General features: G+C 44.6%; 1 protein-coding gene across 7 annotated transcripts in view; it reads right to left on the bottom strand.

The window, feature by feature from the left end:
• LOC140728834 (nipped-B-like protein) overlaps positions 1-17425 on the bottom strand; it is a 499555-nt gene that overhangs the window by 318161 nt on the left and 163969 nt on the right. For 5 of the 7 annotated variants that reach the window (XM_073047823.1, XM_073047821.1, XM_073047826.1 and 2 more), the window contains one exon: positions 11033-11193. The exons of the other annotated variants lie outside the window; for them this stretch is intronic. In XM_073047823.1, the coding sequence (XP_072903924.1) occupies positions 11033-11193 (161 nt within the window). The remainder of the gene's footprint in view (positions 1-11032; positions 11194-17425) is intronic. 7 annotated transcript variants of the gene reach the window in all.

The following is a 17425-nucleotide window of genomic DNA, read 5'->3' as shown; positions in this document are numbered from 1 at the left end:
ATCTCCTCTGCACCCTTTCTATGGTTTCCATGTCCTTCCTGTAGTGAGGAACCAGAAATGAGCAGAGTACTCCAAGTGGGGTTTGACCAGGGTCCTATATAGCTGCAACGTTACCTCTCGGCTTTTAAATCTCATGATTGATGAAGGCTAATGCACTGTAGGCTTCTTAACCAAAGAATCAACCTGTGTAACAGCTTTGAGTGTCCTATGGACTCGGACCCCAAGATCCCTCTGATCCTCCAAACTGCCAAGAGTCTTGCCATTAATACTACATTCTGCCATCATATTTGACCTACCAAAATGAACCACCTCACACTTATCTGGATTGAACTCCATCTGCTACTTCTCAGCCCAGTTTTGCATCCTGTCGATGTCCTGCTGTAACCTCTGACAGCCCTCCACACTATCCACAACAGCTCCAACCTTCGTGTCATCAGCAGCAAATTTACTAACCCATCCCTCCATTTCCTCATCCAGGTCATTTAAAAAAAATCACAGAGCAGGGGTCCTAATAAAGTATGTAAAAGGTTAACATAGTAATTAAACATACTTTTTTCTGCAAGAAATATTGATGATCAACAGATGTGCGAATTACGTTAGAGCACTATTTCTTCTTGAAGATAGCCAGCTAGGGTTTTAGGATGTTTATCTTCTTGTGTAGTCATGCGTAGAGATAGGACAGCTCCGGTCTGTTTCATGTTTGAGCCATTATGCCTATTTTGTAATTTGCCTTTCGGACCTGTCATGTAGGGGATAACTTCGGTTCCAGCCTGTCTTGTGTGTGTGTGGGGGGGGGGGGGGGTACCTGGAAGAATATATCTCTGTTGTGAGAGGAATTGTTAATTAGTTGGTGGATCGGGCAGAAACAGTCATAGACTGTTCCTGTTTGAGCGACTAACTGAGTAAACACCTGGTGTTTTGAATAAAGAGTTTGTACTTATATGGTCTCTGAGTGACTTTATCCAGATTTGACTTCCGAAGTCCCAGAACAAATCCCTGAGGTCACCAACCTCCATGCAGAATATGACCCATCTACAACCACTCTTTGCCTTCTGTGGGCAAGCCAGTTCTGGATTTACAAAGCAATGCCCCCTTGGATCCCATGCCTCCTTACTTTCTCAATAAGCCTTGCATGGGGTGCCTTATCAAATACCTTGCTAAAATCCATATACACTACATCTACTTGAAGTATTGTATAGTTTCAGCTGCTGTTAGAAAGACATTAAGCTGGAGAGTACACTGGAAATTTTTCAGGGCACTTATTGGACTAGAGTTATAGAGACAGATTGGCTATGCTGTAACCTTCTACCTTCAAGCATAGGAGAACGCAAGGTGACCTCAAAGAAGTATATAAATTCATGAAGGGTATGGATAAGAAGGACATTCATAGTCTTTTCCCCCAGATTTGGTGAATCCAAAACGAGAGGACACAGGTGCAAGATAAGAGGAAAGACATTTTACAGATCTGGGAGGTAGCTTTACACAGATAGCAGTGAGTAACTGCAATGAGTTGTCTGGGGATGCATTCAAGATGGGTACATATGTAGTGGACAGTGAAGGTTGTCTACGGTTACAACAGAATCTATGCTAACTGGCAAAGTCACTAAGAGAATGACAGATAGAATTTAATACATTTAAAGTGACGGATTTTGCCAAGTTAAACTATGGCAGAGCCCTGAAAAGATAATGTCGATCAGATAGACTTAGTGGTATAGGTAAACGGTTCCCTGAAAATAACTACACCTGTAGACACATCAGTAAAAACAGCAGAAGGCACATTTGCTCATGCACTGTATACAGTTTTTGATCGTCATGTTACATTTGTAAAAACATTGATTTGGCTGCACTTGGAAATATTGTGTAGAGATCTGGAAGATATTTAAGCTAGAGAGGGGCAAAATGATTCAGGGGAACATTGGCTAGACTGGAGCGCCTGAGATTATGAACAGAAATTCTACCAGGCCACCTTTTGCTGTTGTGCAAGGGATAAAATTAACAAATGATCTTAAAGCATGTAAAGTAACAAAGTCATCAGTAATATGGTTCAACCTCCTTCCCATAGTGTGATGATCACCAGAGTACTAAATTCTTCCAATGGTGCGGTGACTAACAACGCACTAAATACTCCAGCAGTCCGGTGACCATCAGAACACTAACTATTCCAGCCACGTGGTGACCATCAGTGCACTAAATACTCCAGTCGTGGTGACCACCAGCGCACTAAATACTCCAGTCGTGGTGACCACCAGCGCACTAAATACTCCAGTCGTGGTGACCACCAGCGCACTAAATACTCCAGTCGTGGTGACCACCAGCGCACTAAATACCCCTGTCGTGGTGACCACCAGCGCACTAAATACTCCAGTCGTGGTGACTACCAGTGCACTAAATACTCCAGTCGTGCTGACCATCAGTGCACTAAATACTCCAGTCGTGCTGACCACCAGTGCACTAAATACTCCAGTCGTGGTGACCACCAGCGCACTAAATACTCCAGTCGTGGTGACTACCAGCGCACTAAATACTCCAGTCGTGGTGACCATCAGTGCACTAAATACTCCAGTCGTGGTGACAACCAGCGCACTAAATACTCCAGTCGTGGTGACCACCAGCGTACTAAATACTCCAGTCGTGGTGACCACCAGCGCACTAAATACTCCAGTCGTGGTGACCACCAGCGCACTAAATACCCCAGTCGTGCTGACCACCAGCGCACTAAATACCCCAGTCGTGCTGACCACCAGCGCACTAAATACTCCAGTCGTGCTGACCACCAGCGCACTAAATACTCCAGTCGTGCTGACCACCAGCGCACTAAATACTCCAGTCGTGCTGACCACCAGCGCACTAAATACTCCAGTCGTGCTGACCACCAGCGCACTAAATACTCCAGTCGTGCTGACCACCAGCGCACTAAATACTCCAGTCGTGGTGACCACCAGCGCACTAAATACTCCAGTCGTGGTGACTACCAGCGCACTAAATACTCCAGTCGTGCTGACCATCAGTGCACTAAATACTCCAGTCGTGCTGACCACCAGTGCACTAAATACTCCAGTCGTGCTGACCACCAGCGCACTAAATACTCCAGTCGTGGTGACTACCAGTGCACTAAATACTCCAGTCGTGGTGACCATCAGTGCACTAAATACTCCAGTCGTCGTGACCACCAGCGCACTAAATACTCCAGTCGTGGTGACCACCAGCGCACTAAATACTCCAGTCGTGCTGACCACCAGCGCACTAAATACTCCAGTCGTGCTGACCACCAGCGCACTAAATACCCCAGTCGTGCTGACCACCAGCGCACTAAATACCCCAGTCGTGCTGACCACCAGCGCACTAAATACCCCAGTCGTGCTGACCACCAGCGCACTAAATACTCCAGTCGTGCTGACCACCAGCGCACTAAATACTCCAGTCGTGCTGACCACCAGCGCACTAAATACTCCAGTCGTGGTGACCATCAGTGCACTAAATACTCCAGTCGTGCTGACCACCAGCGCACTAAATACTCCAGTCGTGCTGACCACCAGCGCACTAAATACTCCAGTCGTGCTGACCACCAGCGCACTAAATACTCCAGTCGTGCTGACCACCAGCGCACTAAATACTCCAGTCGTGCTGACCACCAGCGCACTAAATACTCCAGTCGTGCTGACCACCAGCGCACTAAATACTCCAGTCGTGCTGACCACCAGCGCACTAAATACTCCAGTCGTGCTGACCACCAGCGCACTAAATACTCCAGTCGTGGTGACCACCAGCGCACTAAATACTCCAGTCGTGCTGACCACCAGCGCACTAAATACTCCAGTCGTGCTGACCACCAGCGCACTAAATACTCCAGTCGTGCTGACCACCAGCGCACTAAATACTCCAGTCGTGCTGACCACCAGCGCACTAAATACTCCAGTCGTGGTGACCACCAGCGCACTAAATACTCCAGTCGTGGTGACCACCAGCGCACTAAATACTCCAGTCGTGCTGACCACCAGCGCACTAAATACTCCAGTCGTGGTGACCACCAGTGCACTAAATACTCCAGTCGTGCTGACCACCAGCGCACTAAATACTCCAGTCGTGCTGACCACCAGCGCACTAAATACTCCAGTCGTGCTGACCACCAGTGCACTAAATACTCCAGTCGTGCTGACCACCAGCGCACTAAATACTCCAGTCGAGGTGACCATCAGTGCACTAAATACTCCAGTCGTGCTGACCACCAGCGCACTAAATACTCCAGTCGTGCTGACCACCAGCGCACTAAATACCCCAGTCGTGCTGACCACCAGCGCACTAAATACTCCAGTCGTGGTGACCACCAGCGCACTAAATACTCCAGTCGTGGTGACCATCAGCGCACTAAATACTCCAGTCGTGCTGACCACCAGCGCACTAAATACTCCAGTCGTGCTGACCACCAGCGCACTAAATACTCCAGTCGTGCTGACCACCAGCGCACTAAATACTCCAGTCGAGGTGACCATCAGTGCACTAAATACTCCAGTCGTGGTGACCACCAGCGCACTAAATACTCCAGTCGTGCTGACCACCAGCGCACTAAATACTCCAGTCGTGCTGACCACCAGCGCACTAAATACTCCAGTCGTGCTGACCACCAGCGCACTAAATACTCCAGTCGTGCTGACCACCAGCGCACTAAATACTCCAGTCGTGCTGACCACCAGCGCACTAAATACTCCAGTCGTGCTGACCACCAGCGCACTAAATACTCCAGTCGTGCTGACCACCAGCGCACTAAATACTCCAGTCGTGCTGACCACCAGCGCACTAAATACTCCAGTCGTGCTGACCACCAGCGCACTAAATACTCCAGTCGTGGTGACCACCAGCGCACTAAATACTCCAGTCGTGGTGACCACCAGCGCACTAAATACTCCAGTCGTGCTGACCACCAGCGCACTAAATACTCCAGTCGTGGTGACCACCAGCGCACTAAATACTCCAGTCGTGCTGACCACCAGCGCACTAAATACTCCAGTCGTGCTGACCACCAGCGCACTAAATACTCCAGTCGTGCTGACCACCAGCGCACTAAATACTCCAGTCGTGGTGACCACCAGCGCACTAAATACTCGTCCTGCTGACCACCAGCGCACTAAATACTCCAGTCGTGCTGACCACCAGCGCACTAAATACTCCAGTCGTGCTGACCACCAGCGCACTAAATACTCCAGTCGTGGTGACCACCAGCGCACTAAATACTCCAGTCGTGCTGACCACCAGCGCACTAAATACCCCAGTCGTGCTGACCACCAGCGCACTAAATACTCCAGTCGTGCTGACCACCAGCGCACTAAATACTCCAGTCGTGCTGACCACCAGCGCACTAAATACTCCAGTCGTGCTGACCACCAGCGCACTAAATACTCCAGTCGTGCTGACCACCAGCGCACTAAATACTCCAGTCGTGGTGACCACCAGCGCACTAAATACTCCAGTCGTGCTGACCACCAGCGCACTAAATACTCCAGTCGTGCTGACCACCAGCGCACTAAATACTCCAGTCGTGGTGACCACCAGCGCACTAAATACTCCAGTCGTGCTGACCACCAGCGCACTAAATACTCCAGTCGTGGTGACCACCAGCGCACTAAATACCCCAGTCGTGCTGACCACCAGCGCACTAAATACTCCAGTCGTGCTGACCACCAGCGCACTAAATACTCCAGTCGTGGTGACCACCAGCGCACTAAATACCCCAGTCGTGCTGACCACCAGCGCACTAAATACCCCAGCCGTGCTGACCACCAGCGCACTAAATACTCGTCCTGCTGACCATCAGTGCACTAAATACTCCAGTCGTGCTGACCACCAGCGCACTAAATACTCCAGTCGTGCTGACCACCAGCGCACTAAATACTCCAGTCGTGCTGACCACCAGCGCACTAAATACTCCAGTCGTGGTGACCACCAGTGCACTAAATACTCCAGTCGTGGTGACCACCAGTGCACTAAATACTCCAGTCGTGCTGACCACCAGCGCACTAAATACTCCAGTCGTGCTGACCACCAGCGCACTAAATACTCCAGTCGTGGTGACCACCAGCGCACTAAATACTCCAGTCGTGGTGACCACCAGCGCACTAAATACTCCAGCAGTCCAGTGATCATCAGCACACTAACTATTCCATCCATGTGATGACCATCAGTGCACTAATTAAATACTCCAGCCGCCCAGTGACCATCAGTGCACTAAATACTCCAATCGTCCGGTGACCACCAGCGTACTGAATATACTAGCGATGTGGTGACCACCAGCACACTAAATACTCCAGCCAAGTAGTGACCATCAACACACTAAATACATTTGCCACACGGTGACCACCAGTGCACTAAATACACCAGCTATGTGGTGACCACCAGCGCAAAGTACTCCAGCCACCCGGTGACCACCATCACACTAAATACTCCAGCTATGTGGTGACCACCAGCGCACTAAGTACTCCAGCCTCCCAGCTACCACTAATGCACTAAATGTTCCAGCTGCATAGTGACTATCAGCGCACTAAATACTCCAGCTGCCCAGTGAGCACCAGCACACTAAATACTCCAGCAGTGCGGTGACCATTAGCGCACTAAAGATTCCAGCAATGCAGTGATCATCAGTGTACTAAATACTTCAGCCTCCCGAAGACAACATACTCCAGCTGACCGGTGACCACTGCACACCAAATACTCCAGCCGTGCGGTGACCTCCAGTGCACAAAAAACTCCAACTGCGTGGTGACCATCAGCGCACTGAATATACCAGCAATGTGGTGACCACCAGCGCAAAGTTCTCCAGTCACCCGTTGACCACCATTACACCAAATACTCCAGCCATACAGTAACCATTAGCGCACTAAATATTCCAGCAGTGCGGTGACCATCAGTGTACTAAATACTTCAGCCTCCTGAAGACAACAGCACACTAAATACTCCAGTCGACCGATGACCACCAGCACATGGAAGACTCCATCCGTCGGGTGTTCTCAGGCGCACTAAATACTCTAGCTGCAAGGTGATCAACAGCGCACAAAATACACAGGCCGTGCGGTGACCACCAGCACGCTAAATACACCAGCCATGCAGTGACCACCTGTGCTTTAAATACTCCAGTCGTGCAGTGACCACTAGAGCAATAAATATCCCGACAGTGCAGTGATCATTAGTGTACTAAATACTTCAGCCTTCCGAAGACCACCAGCGCACACATACTCTAACCGTCCACTGACCACCATCACACCAAATACTCCAGCCGCCCAGTGACCACCAGCGCGCTAAATACACCTATCCATATGGTGGCCACCAACACACTAAATACTCCAGCCATGTGATGAGCACCAGGGCACTAAATACACAAGCTGCCCAGTGACCAGTAGTGTAATAAGTACTCCAGCTGACCGGTGATCACCAGAGTACTAAATATTCCAGCGGCATTGTGACCACCTGCACACTAAACTTTCCAGCTCTGTGGTGACCACCAGCCGCCCAGTGACTAGTAGTGCACTAAATACTTCAGTCGTGTGGTGACCAGGAGTGCACTAAATACACAGTCCACTCGATGACCACTAGCACACTAAATATACCTGGTGTGTGGTGACCACTAGCAAATTAAATACTCCAGCCAGGCAGTGACCACCAGCACAATAAATATTCCGACAGTGCGGTGACCATCAGTATACTAAATACTTCAGCCTCCCGGAGACCACCTGTGCAATATGTATTCCAGCTGTGGCCTAACCAAAATTTTTACAAAATGGTACAATAATATCCCTGCTCTTAAATGTCTTGGCTAATAAAGTGTCTCAAATAGTTATCTATCACTTCATCGACGTGTGTAGCTACCTTCAGTGATCTTTGGTCTTGGACAGAAAGATCTTGCTGTTCCTCAATAAATCCCAAGGCCTTACCATTCATTGTTTATATATCAGCTTATTAAACCTTTCAAAGTACATTACCTCACACTCAGGATTGAATTCTGTCATTGTTCAGTCCATCGTTCAATTGATCTAAACTATTTTTCCTAAATTACCCTCATTTTTTCACTGCAGGAGGGAATACTTTGGCATAGGGTGTGAATGAATGAATAAATAAATATTTGCGTAAATAAAACACAACTGAGAACTAAAGGGGAAGTGTTTCCTGGGATAGATGATATTTGCGACTAAACTTGCAAAATATGTTGAGAAAAAATAAACTAAAATGATTTTATTTCTCAATGATTACATTTCTGAACTTACCCATACACACATCTCATAAGAATCATATGTAGACCATAAGACAATGGAGCAGAAGTGGGCCATTCGGCCCATCGAGTCTGCTCCGCCATTCTATCATGAGCTGATCCATTCTCCCATTTAGTCCCACTCCCCCGCCTTCTCACCATAACCTTTGGCTACTTAGATACTTATCAATCTCTGCCTTAAATACACCCAATGACCTGGCCTCCACTGCCGCCTATGGCAACAAATTCCACAGATTCACCACCCTCTGGCTAAAACGTTTACGTGTGCAAATTGCTTAGATTTACCAGGAATATTGAATTTCATTCTATAAATAAGGTCTTAATATTCGCTGTGAACTCTGGAATAAGGGGTCAATCTGCTTTTCTAACATCTATGCGAGAAGAAAGACAATGCTGAAAAGACATTACCGGATCTCCCTACTAATGTTTTATCTATAGTCAGGCATGGAAAGCTTACCAACAATGTACTTCAACATGTCTGCTCCTTCAACTTTACCATCAAGTTCTGCCTTTCCCATACCATCATTCAGTGCATCCCTGATTCTTCCCTAACAAAGGATCTTAATACCTGTGGAACAACAGTCTTTCCCAGTATGATGATAATAACAACAAACAATACTTAGCTATTTGTATTTCTGATTGCCATGGGCTGACTATAACCCCACCTGCTCATATAGCTATTGTGAAAGCTTTTCATCGCCATCCTATAAAATCAACCTATCCTCCAACTTAAGATTTTTTCCAATTTCTTACTTCCCAAGGACTGGGCATGTCTTGCTTTCACTCCAACTCTTGATTCTGAGATAACTAGTAAAGCCAATGTATGATCTACAGATTTAGCCAGAGGTGAAACAGGAGGCTCTTGGCAATACAGATGGATTGTGAGGTGACATACTCCCTTAAGAATAAACTGGAGCATCTGGGGAAACCTATATAGTCAAATGCAGAAAGTGCCCTAAAATAGACAACACCCTAGGGTAGGATCTAACCTAGTTCCCTGGAGCAATGAGACAGTAGCATTAGCTGGTGAACCATTTATACTAATCAATTTCAGAGCCCATTGGGTAGTCAGCCATAGAGCATAATTTCAACAGCTGAACTGTTAATTCTCGCAGAGGAAAATCTAGTGAGCACCTTAGACGCTCACATTCAGTTGAGTGGAACTGTAAAATACTCAAATATTCCCCTCCATAGTAGAAAGGTTCTAATTGTGTCCACCATTCCATTCCTTCACTTGACCACCAAGTGCCTTTTAGTTTGCTTTTACATCTAATAAGTGGTCATCAACCTGGAATTTAGAAGTGCTTCTCTCTCCAAAGGTAATGTATGATAATGCTGAATATTACTAGCTTTTTTCCCCATTTATTTCAAATGCCTTCAAGTCAGATTCTGGCTAGCCATATAAGATAAGCAGCAGGGACCCAAGGAGTATTGAGTAGAAGAGTTAGGATACCATGCTTCAGCTGCACAAAATATAGGTTTGACCACCAGTTCTTGTCACTTAACACAGATGTGGCAGTAACAGAGAAAGAGCAGAAGATCTGCACCAGGGCGTTACCTGGAATGAAGGGCTGCATTTATAAGGAGAGGCAAGATAGACTGGGCTTGTTCTCATTGGAATGCAGGGGACCCAGGGATAACCTTATGAAGATTTATAAAATTATGAAGGACAAAGATAAGCTAATCAGAATCTTTATCACAAGGAACTAGTAGTTTAAAGTGATAGAAAAGTTTAAAGGAGACAGATGGTTTCAGATGCAGGGATCTGAACAATAAACCAGCTGCTGGAGAAAGCTAGTGGGTTGAGCAACAACTGTGGGTGCATAAAAATTGTCAACATTTCAGGTCAAGACCCTATAGCAGGACTGAAGCTGGGAGGCAAGTATACAGAAGAGAAGAAGAGGGGTTAAGAAAGTAATTGGAGATGCCAAGTAGGAAGAGGGCGCATGAGAGGAGAGAAAGAGCCGGGGTGGGGCGGGGGAGAAAGAGATTTTAAAAGCTGATTATGAATAGCTTTAATGACCAACTACAGAGTGAGACTTATGGACTGACCCAGCACATCCCTCAGGACTGTTTCAGTCATTAAAGCAAACACATTTCACTGTATGTTTTGATGCTTCATCGATGTACGTGTGACAAATAAAGCTAATCCTTATAATTGTTATGTCAAAAGCAGAGCTAAGATTCCATGTTCCTGCTGCTATGAAAAGGTAGAACTGCAAATGAGGCAAGGTAAAAGAACTTTAAAATCAAGACATAAATGAAGTTTATGTTCAAGTTTAAGGAAAAATTAATTCAGATCATTTCCTCCCATTGAGTAAAAAAAAATTACATTTTGGTTGAATAACGAGGAGTCTGCTTAAGCTTTTCAAAACACTTAAATATGCCGACTCATGCTGTCCTTTATCAGTGTAGGCGCAAGCAATGTACGTGCTCTATCAAATCCTAGGGAGAATACATAATTTTTAAGTTCAAAACAGTATTTCATTTCAAAATATTTGTAAACATAGCTTTCAGGGCATAGGCTTCTGAGTTTAAGCATTATCATCTAAAGTAGTGTAACACAGCGCTATTACCTCGGCATCAACTGAATCAGGAATTTATCGCTAATTCTCGCTATATTCTCTTGTTACTCAAAGATAAACCTCATCTAAAATCCAAAATGCAATTTCACCAACAAATGCTTGAAGTATATTAAGGTTCAGCCTACAGCTTGAACAGAATGCAGTTCAGGCTTGAACAAACAAAATTTTCTGTATCAATGACTGATTTTCCCACCTCTGATCCAAGCCGATGAACCATGTGAATGTAGTCCTCATTTGATCCATGTCTGGAATTATCTGAATGGTGATTTGATGAAGAGCCCGACAACTGACTTGTCACTTTACTATCATGAATATTCCGCATGCCACTGGGAATCATGGGGCTTGAAACAGAAGCTGAAAAGCACAATAAACCATGTTAAATAAATATGGAGTACACGACTGGTGTGCTAAAACGTGCTTCAATCCCAAGCCCCTACAACTAAGGGAAACTACACGCCTCATGAAGAATACATCACCAATGTTGCACAACCAAACTGGAGCAACGTGTAATTTTACTTAAAAAGTCTTAAAAAGAATTCACTCTTACACGTGGCGGAGTAGATTCAAGCTTTATCAATTTAAAAAGTGAATACTAACAAGCTATGGCTGCAAGCATGGTATCTTACAAAAAGCCAGTAAAAGCTCAATGAACCTAAACTTCCTACTGTGCTTTAACCTTTCAGCAATGTCATATCTAGACGATAAAGCTTCCATGAAGAGAGTGAGCTTCTGGTCAATAACTAGTTATCATACAGGAAGCATTTCAAAATTACACATCTCATGGAAAAGAAAGGTAACGTCTACTGAAAAAATAAATGATAAAAGGGATACATTACAAGACAAAACTAAGTAGTGAAAGAATAAGTGATTTACTATGGAAAGGTAATGGTGATTGAGGAAATCATCAGATATAAAACAGGTAAGAGTGTGTTGGAGACATCTCGACCCACTCCTCAATCATGTTCAATAGCTTTCACAAGCAACTCTCCTTTCACTTACTCCATTTTTACTGCCCAAGAAACAAAACACTTCCCTGAAGAAGAGCAACTTATTCCTGAATTTAACATTCTGTGCTCATGAACCCTGCCCATAGCTTTCTGTATTACGTCACTGGAGCTCAATAAGCGCTTCAGGAATGAAATCTTAGCTTCATGTTGCAGTTCAATTCCAGTTTCATAGCAATACAAGGCCAATCCTGAAAAGTGGAGCCTGTCAAACACAACAGGAGATGCCTCAGTATGGCTAAGATCAATATGCTCACAGGTGGCTTTATCGTGCTTTTAGAAAAGGTTTAAACAAATGAGATTATAAAGAAAGAAAAACAGTATTTACAATGAAAGCCATAAACTTTGTGAGAGCATTTGCAAGGCAAGGCAGAGCAAAAAGATTTTTTTTAAAAAAAAAGCATACAAAAGCAGACAGAATGAAATTGCATTTCAGTGTCTTTCTAAATGCCTCAAATGTAATAATTGTGTCGAGTCCATCAACTCCTCTGCCAGCACATTCCAAGTGCAGAACATCTTCTATGTGAAAAATATGAAACAATGCCAGAATTGGTAGAGGTGAGTAGAATTACAACTTTTAACTTTTTACGGGAGAGCCGGGTTCCAGCGTCTCGATCCTACGTCATCACGTGACGTCCCCCAGAATTACAACTTTTAAAAGACACTCCAACCAACCATAAGACCTAGGAGCAGAATTAGGCTACTTGGCCTATCGAGTTTGCCCCACCATCCATCCCATCATAGCTGATATATTGTTCCTCAACCCCATTCTCCAGCCTGATTCATCAAGACCTATCAACCTCTGATTTAAATATACCCAATGACTCGGCCTGCACAACTGTCTGCGGTAAGGAACTCCAAAGATTCACTATATACGGTCTAAAGAAATTTTTCCTCATCTGTTCTAAATGGACGTCCCTCAATTCTGAGGCTGTGCCCCCTGCTCACAATACTCCAAGTCCAAATGCCATAATAAGACACAGTATTGCATCCTCGGTATTGTATTCTAGTCCACTCAAAATGAATGCTAACATTGCATTTGCCTTCCTCATCACCAACTAAACCTGCAAGTTAATCTTCATGGAATCCAGCATGAGGACTTCCAAGTCAGTCCCTTTGCAATCTTCTCCCCGTTTAGAAAATAATATGACCATACACTTCCCGACACTGTACACCATCCGTCACTTCTCTGTCAATTCCCCAATCCGTCCAAATCCTTCTTCCTCAGCAATACTTGACATCCACCTGTCTTCATAATTCATACATCCAATCAATGACATGCAATGTAAAAAGCAGTCCCAACACTGACCCCTGTGGCACACCATTACTCACCGACAGCAACCATGAAAAGGTTCTGTTTATTTCCACACAGCACAGAAACAAGTCACTTAGACCATCTAGTCCATGCTGAACCATTTGAACTGCCAACTCCCATTAACCTGCACCGGGACCACAGCCCTCCACCCCAACACTCCTACTCTCCACGTAACTATCCAAATTACACTTAAACATTGAAATTGAGCTCATTTGCACCACTTGCGCTGGTGGATCATTCCACACTCAGTGAAGAAGTCTCCCCTTAAGGTTTTCGCTTTTACCCTTAATCCACGACCTCTGACTTTAGTCCCACCCAGCCTCAGTGGGAAAAGCCTGCTTGCATTTACCCTATCTATACTGCTCAAAATTTTGTAAGCCTCTATCAAATCTCCTCTCAATCTTCTATGTTATAAGAAATAAAATCCTAACCTATTCAATTTTTCCTTATAACTCAGGTCCATATAAATACAGGGAGTCAGCAGGAGATTGGGGCTGAGAGGAAAATTGGGGAGAAGACTCGATGATCCAAATAGCCTTTTACTGCTCCTATATCTTATGGTCTTCCAGACCCGGCAACATAGAACATAGAATAGTATAGCACAGTACAGGCCCTTTGGCCCACAATGTTGTGCTGACCCTTAAACCCTGCTTCCCATATAACATATAAGATTGTCGTATCTAAAATTTAAATCAAATACTTCTCAGTTTATAGAAGTGCAATCAATTTTAACATTGACATGTTACTTTGAGTAACTGTATTGTCAGTTAGTACTGAAACAAGCAAATCAGGACATAGTTTGAATCTGTTGATTAAGTTGATATCCAAAATGGCATTAGGATACTCTATATCCTTAGGCTAAGAAAATGAGTAAATCAGTTTCTTTTAGTTATGTCCACTATCTCTGCTCCACATTTCTCCCAGTCCCTCCTTTCCCTTTCCCTGGGGCAATGAGTATCTATGTCTGTAGAATGAGGGGAAAAGATTACACAATTGTGATCACAATTATGGTGATCCACTACCACTCTCACAAAAATATCCTTGTAAATTTACTCTGTACTCCTTCAATCTGTAGGTAGGTGATGAAAACTGCACACAATACTCCAAATTAGGCCTCGCTGTCTTAAACAACTTCAAAATAACAATGCAGCTTCATTCATTTACAAAGGGCAATGTGCGAAAAGCTTTCTTTAGGACCCCATCTACCTGTGCCGTCATGTTCAACGAATTATAGGTATTCCCAGATCCCTTTGTTCTACCACACTTCTCAGTGCTCTACTGTACATAGTGAATGCTGTGGTAGAGCCATGGTTGGTCCTACTAAAATGGAACACCTCACACATGGCTGCACTAAGTTCTAGCTACCATTTTTCCAGCTGATGCAGATCCCACTGCAAACCATGAATACCTTCCACCACACCCTCAGTCTTGGGGTCATTCGCAAACTTGATAATCCAGTTAACCACATCATCATCCAGATCATTGATATAGATGACACCGACCCCTTTGGCACACCACTAGTCACAGGCCTCCAGTTAGAGAGGCAGCCATCTGCTACCACTCTTCTAGCTTCTTCCACAAAGTCAATGTCTAATTTCCGACTGCATCTTGACTGAACCTCCTTGACCAACCTCCCATGCTAAAGTCTATGTAGACAACATCCACTATCTTGCCTTCATCCACTTTCCTGATAACTTCCTTGAAAAACTAAGATAGGTTAGACATGACCTACCATGCACAAAGCCATACTGACTGTTGTTAATATCTAACCAAATACTTATAATTCCAGTCCCTTAGAACACCTTCCAATAACTTTCCCGCAACTGATGCTAGACTTACTGGCCTATAATATTCTGGTTTATGTTTAGAGCCCTCCTTAAACAACAGAACGACATTTGCTATCCTCCAATGCTCTGGCGTCTCTCCTTTTAAGTAAGATGATTTAAACATCTCTGCTGGAATCCCTTGCAATTTCTGCCCTTGCATCCCACAGGGTATAAGGGAACATTTTGTCGAGCCTTGGGGATTTATCTGCTCAGATTTGCCTCAGGATACCAAGCACTATTCCCTCCCCCACTGTAATCTCTACAGGATCCATGAAGTTCATTCATTCTAGTACCTTTCTAATTATACCATGGCCTCTTGGTTTGTAAAAGGCCTGAAAATCCAAATAAATAACATCTACTGACCCTTTGACTATCCTGTTTGTCATTTCCTCAAATAATTCCAAGAGATTTATCAGGCAAGATTTCCCCTTTACAAAACTATTCTGACTTCGGCTTATTTCATCATGTGTCTCCACGTACCCAAAACATCATCCTTAATAATGGACTCCAACATCGTTTCCAACCACAGAAGTCAAGCTAACTGGCCTATAATTTCCTTTCTTCTATCTCCCTCCCTTCTTAAGAGTGGAGTGACATTTGCAATTTTCCAGTCTTCCAGAAACATTCCAGAAGCTAGTGATTCATGAAAGATCATTACCAATTTCTTCAGTTACATTGTTCAGAATCCTGGAGTGTAGTCCATCTGGTCCAAGTGACTTATCTACCTTCAGACTTTCCAGCTCCCCTAGCACCATTTCCTTAGTAATAGCAATAACACTCACTTCTGCCACCTGACACTTGCATTTCCGATTAAGTCTTCCACAAAGAAGTCTGATGCTAAATACTTAAGTTCCTCCACCATTTCTTTGCCTCCCATTACTTTCTCTCTCTATCATCATTTTCCATTGGTCTGAATGTCACAATCATCTCTTTTACTCTTTATATAGTATTGTGCAAAAGTGTTAGGCACAGATATGCTTCTGGGGTGTCTAAGTCTTATCCACAGCACTGTATTAGTCAACACGGATTGCAGAGAGTGTCTGTAAACTGATAGAAACAATGAATGCTGGGAATGATGGGGGTGGAGCGCCATGGGAGGAGTGTGCGATAGATGGCAGAGGAGTGCCGGGGCTGAGGTGACACAGCCCTGAGACACCTAGCAAGGTCCTTTGATTCCAAACAATAGGTTTATTTGCTCATTATAAGATGTCTCTCTGATGCCTCCCACTGCCTCCCTTCTATCTTCGCCTTTTCCCATCCATGATCCCCTTCCTTTGCCCCTTCCCACTCTCAGTTCACAACAGACACCCATATCAGACTCATATTTAGCACAGAGTGCAATACATGCAATTAATACAGTACTATGCAAAAGTCTTAGGCACCCTTGCTATATATGCTTATAACTGAAAGAACTTTGTATCCTCTTATATTATTGGCTAGCTTCCCTTTATATTTCACCTAACCCAAGTAAGTGTGAAGTGGTTCATTTTGGTAGGTCAAATATGATGGCAGAATATAGTATTAACGGTAAGACTCTTGGCAGTGTGGAGGATCAGAGGGATTTTGGGATCCGAGTCCATTTGACGCTCAAAGCAGCTGCGCAGGTTGACTCTGTGGTTAAGAAGGCGTACCGTTTATTGGCCTTCATCAATCGTTGAATTGAATTTATCAGCCAAGAGGTAATGTTGCAGCTACATAGGACCCTGGTCAGACCCCACTTAGAGTACTGTGCTCAGTTCTGGTCACCTCACTAGGATGTGGAAGCCACAGAAAGGGTGCAGAGGAGATTTACAAGGACGTTGCCTGGATTGGGGAGCATGCTTTATGAGAGTAGGTTGAGTGAACTCTGCCTTCTTTCCTTGGAATGACGAAGGATGAGAGGTGACCTGATAGAGGTATATAAGATGATGAGAGGCATTGATCGTGTGGATAGTCAGAGGCTTTTTCCCAGGGCTGAAATGGTTGCCACAAGAGGACATAGGTTTAAGGTGCTGGGGAGTAGGTACAGAGCATCAGGGGTAGTTTTTTTTAAAACGCAGAGAGTTCTGGGCTGCCAGCAGCGGTGGTGGAGGCAGATACAATAGGGTCTTTTAAGAGACTTTTGGATAGGTACATGGAGCTTAGAAAAATAGAGGGCTTTGGGTAAGCCTAGTGATTTCTACGGTAGGGACATGTTCAGCACAACTTTGTGGGCCGAAGGGCCTGTATTGTGCTGTAGGTTTTCTATGTTTCTGTTTCCCTCTTTGTGGCTGTTCTAGTTGATTTTTAAAAACCTACCAATCATCTACATCCCCACTAATTTTTGCTACATTAGGTACAAAGATGGTAAATGTTTAAGAAGGATATGGGCCAAAAGCAGGAAAATGGGACTTCCTCAGGTGGCTAAGGAAGATTAAAACAAATCTCCATTGGAGCCTCCACAATCTTTTCTTTACCCATTG

This window comes from Hemitrygon akajei, chromosome 6, assembly GCF_048418815.1.
Source record: "Hemitrygon akajei chromosome 6, sHemAka1.3, whole genome shotgun sequence".
Taxonomy (NCBI): domain Eukaryota; kingdom Metazoa; phylum Chordata; class Chondrichthyes; order Myliobatiformes; family Dasyatidae; genus Hemitrygon; species Hemitrygon akajei.
Note: the sequence above shows the minus strand (reverse complement) of the source record. Positions and strands in the feature narration are given on the sequence as shown.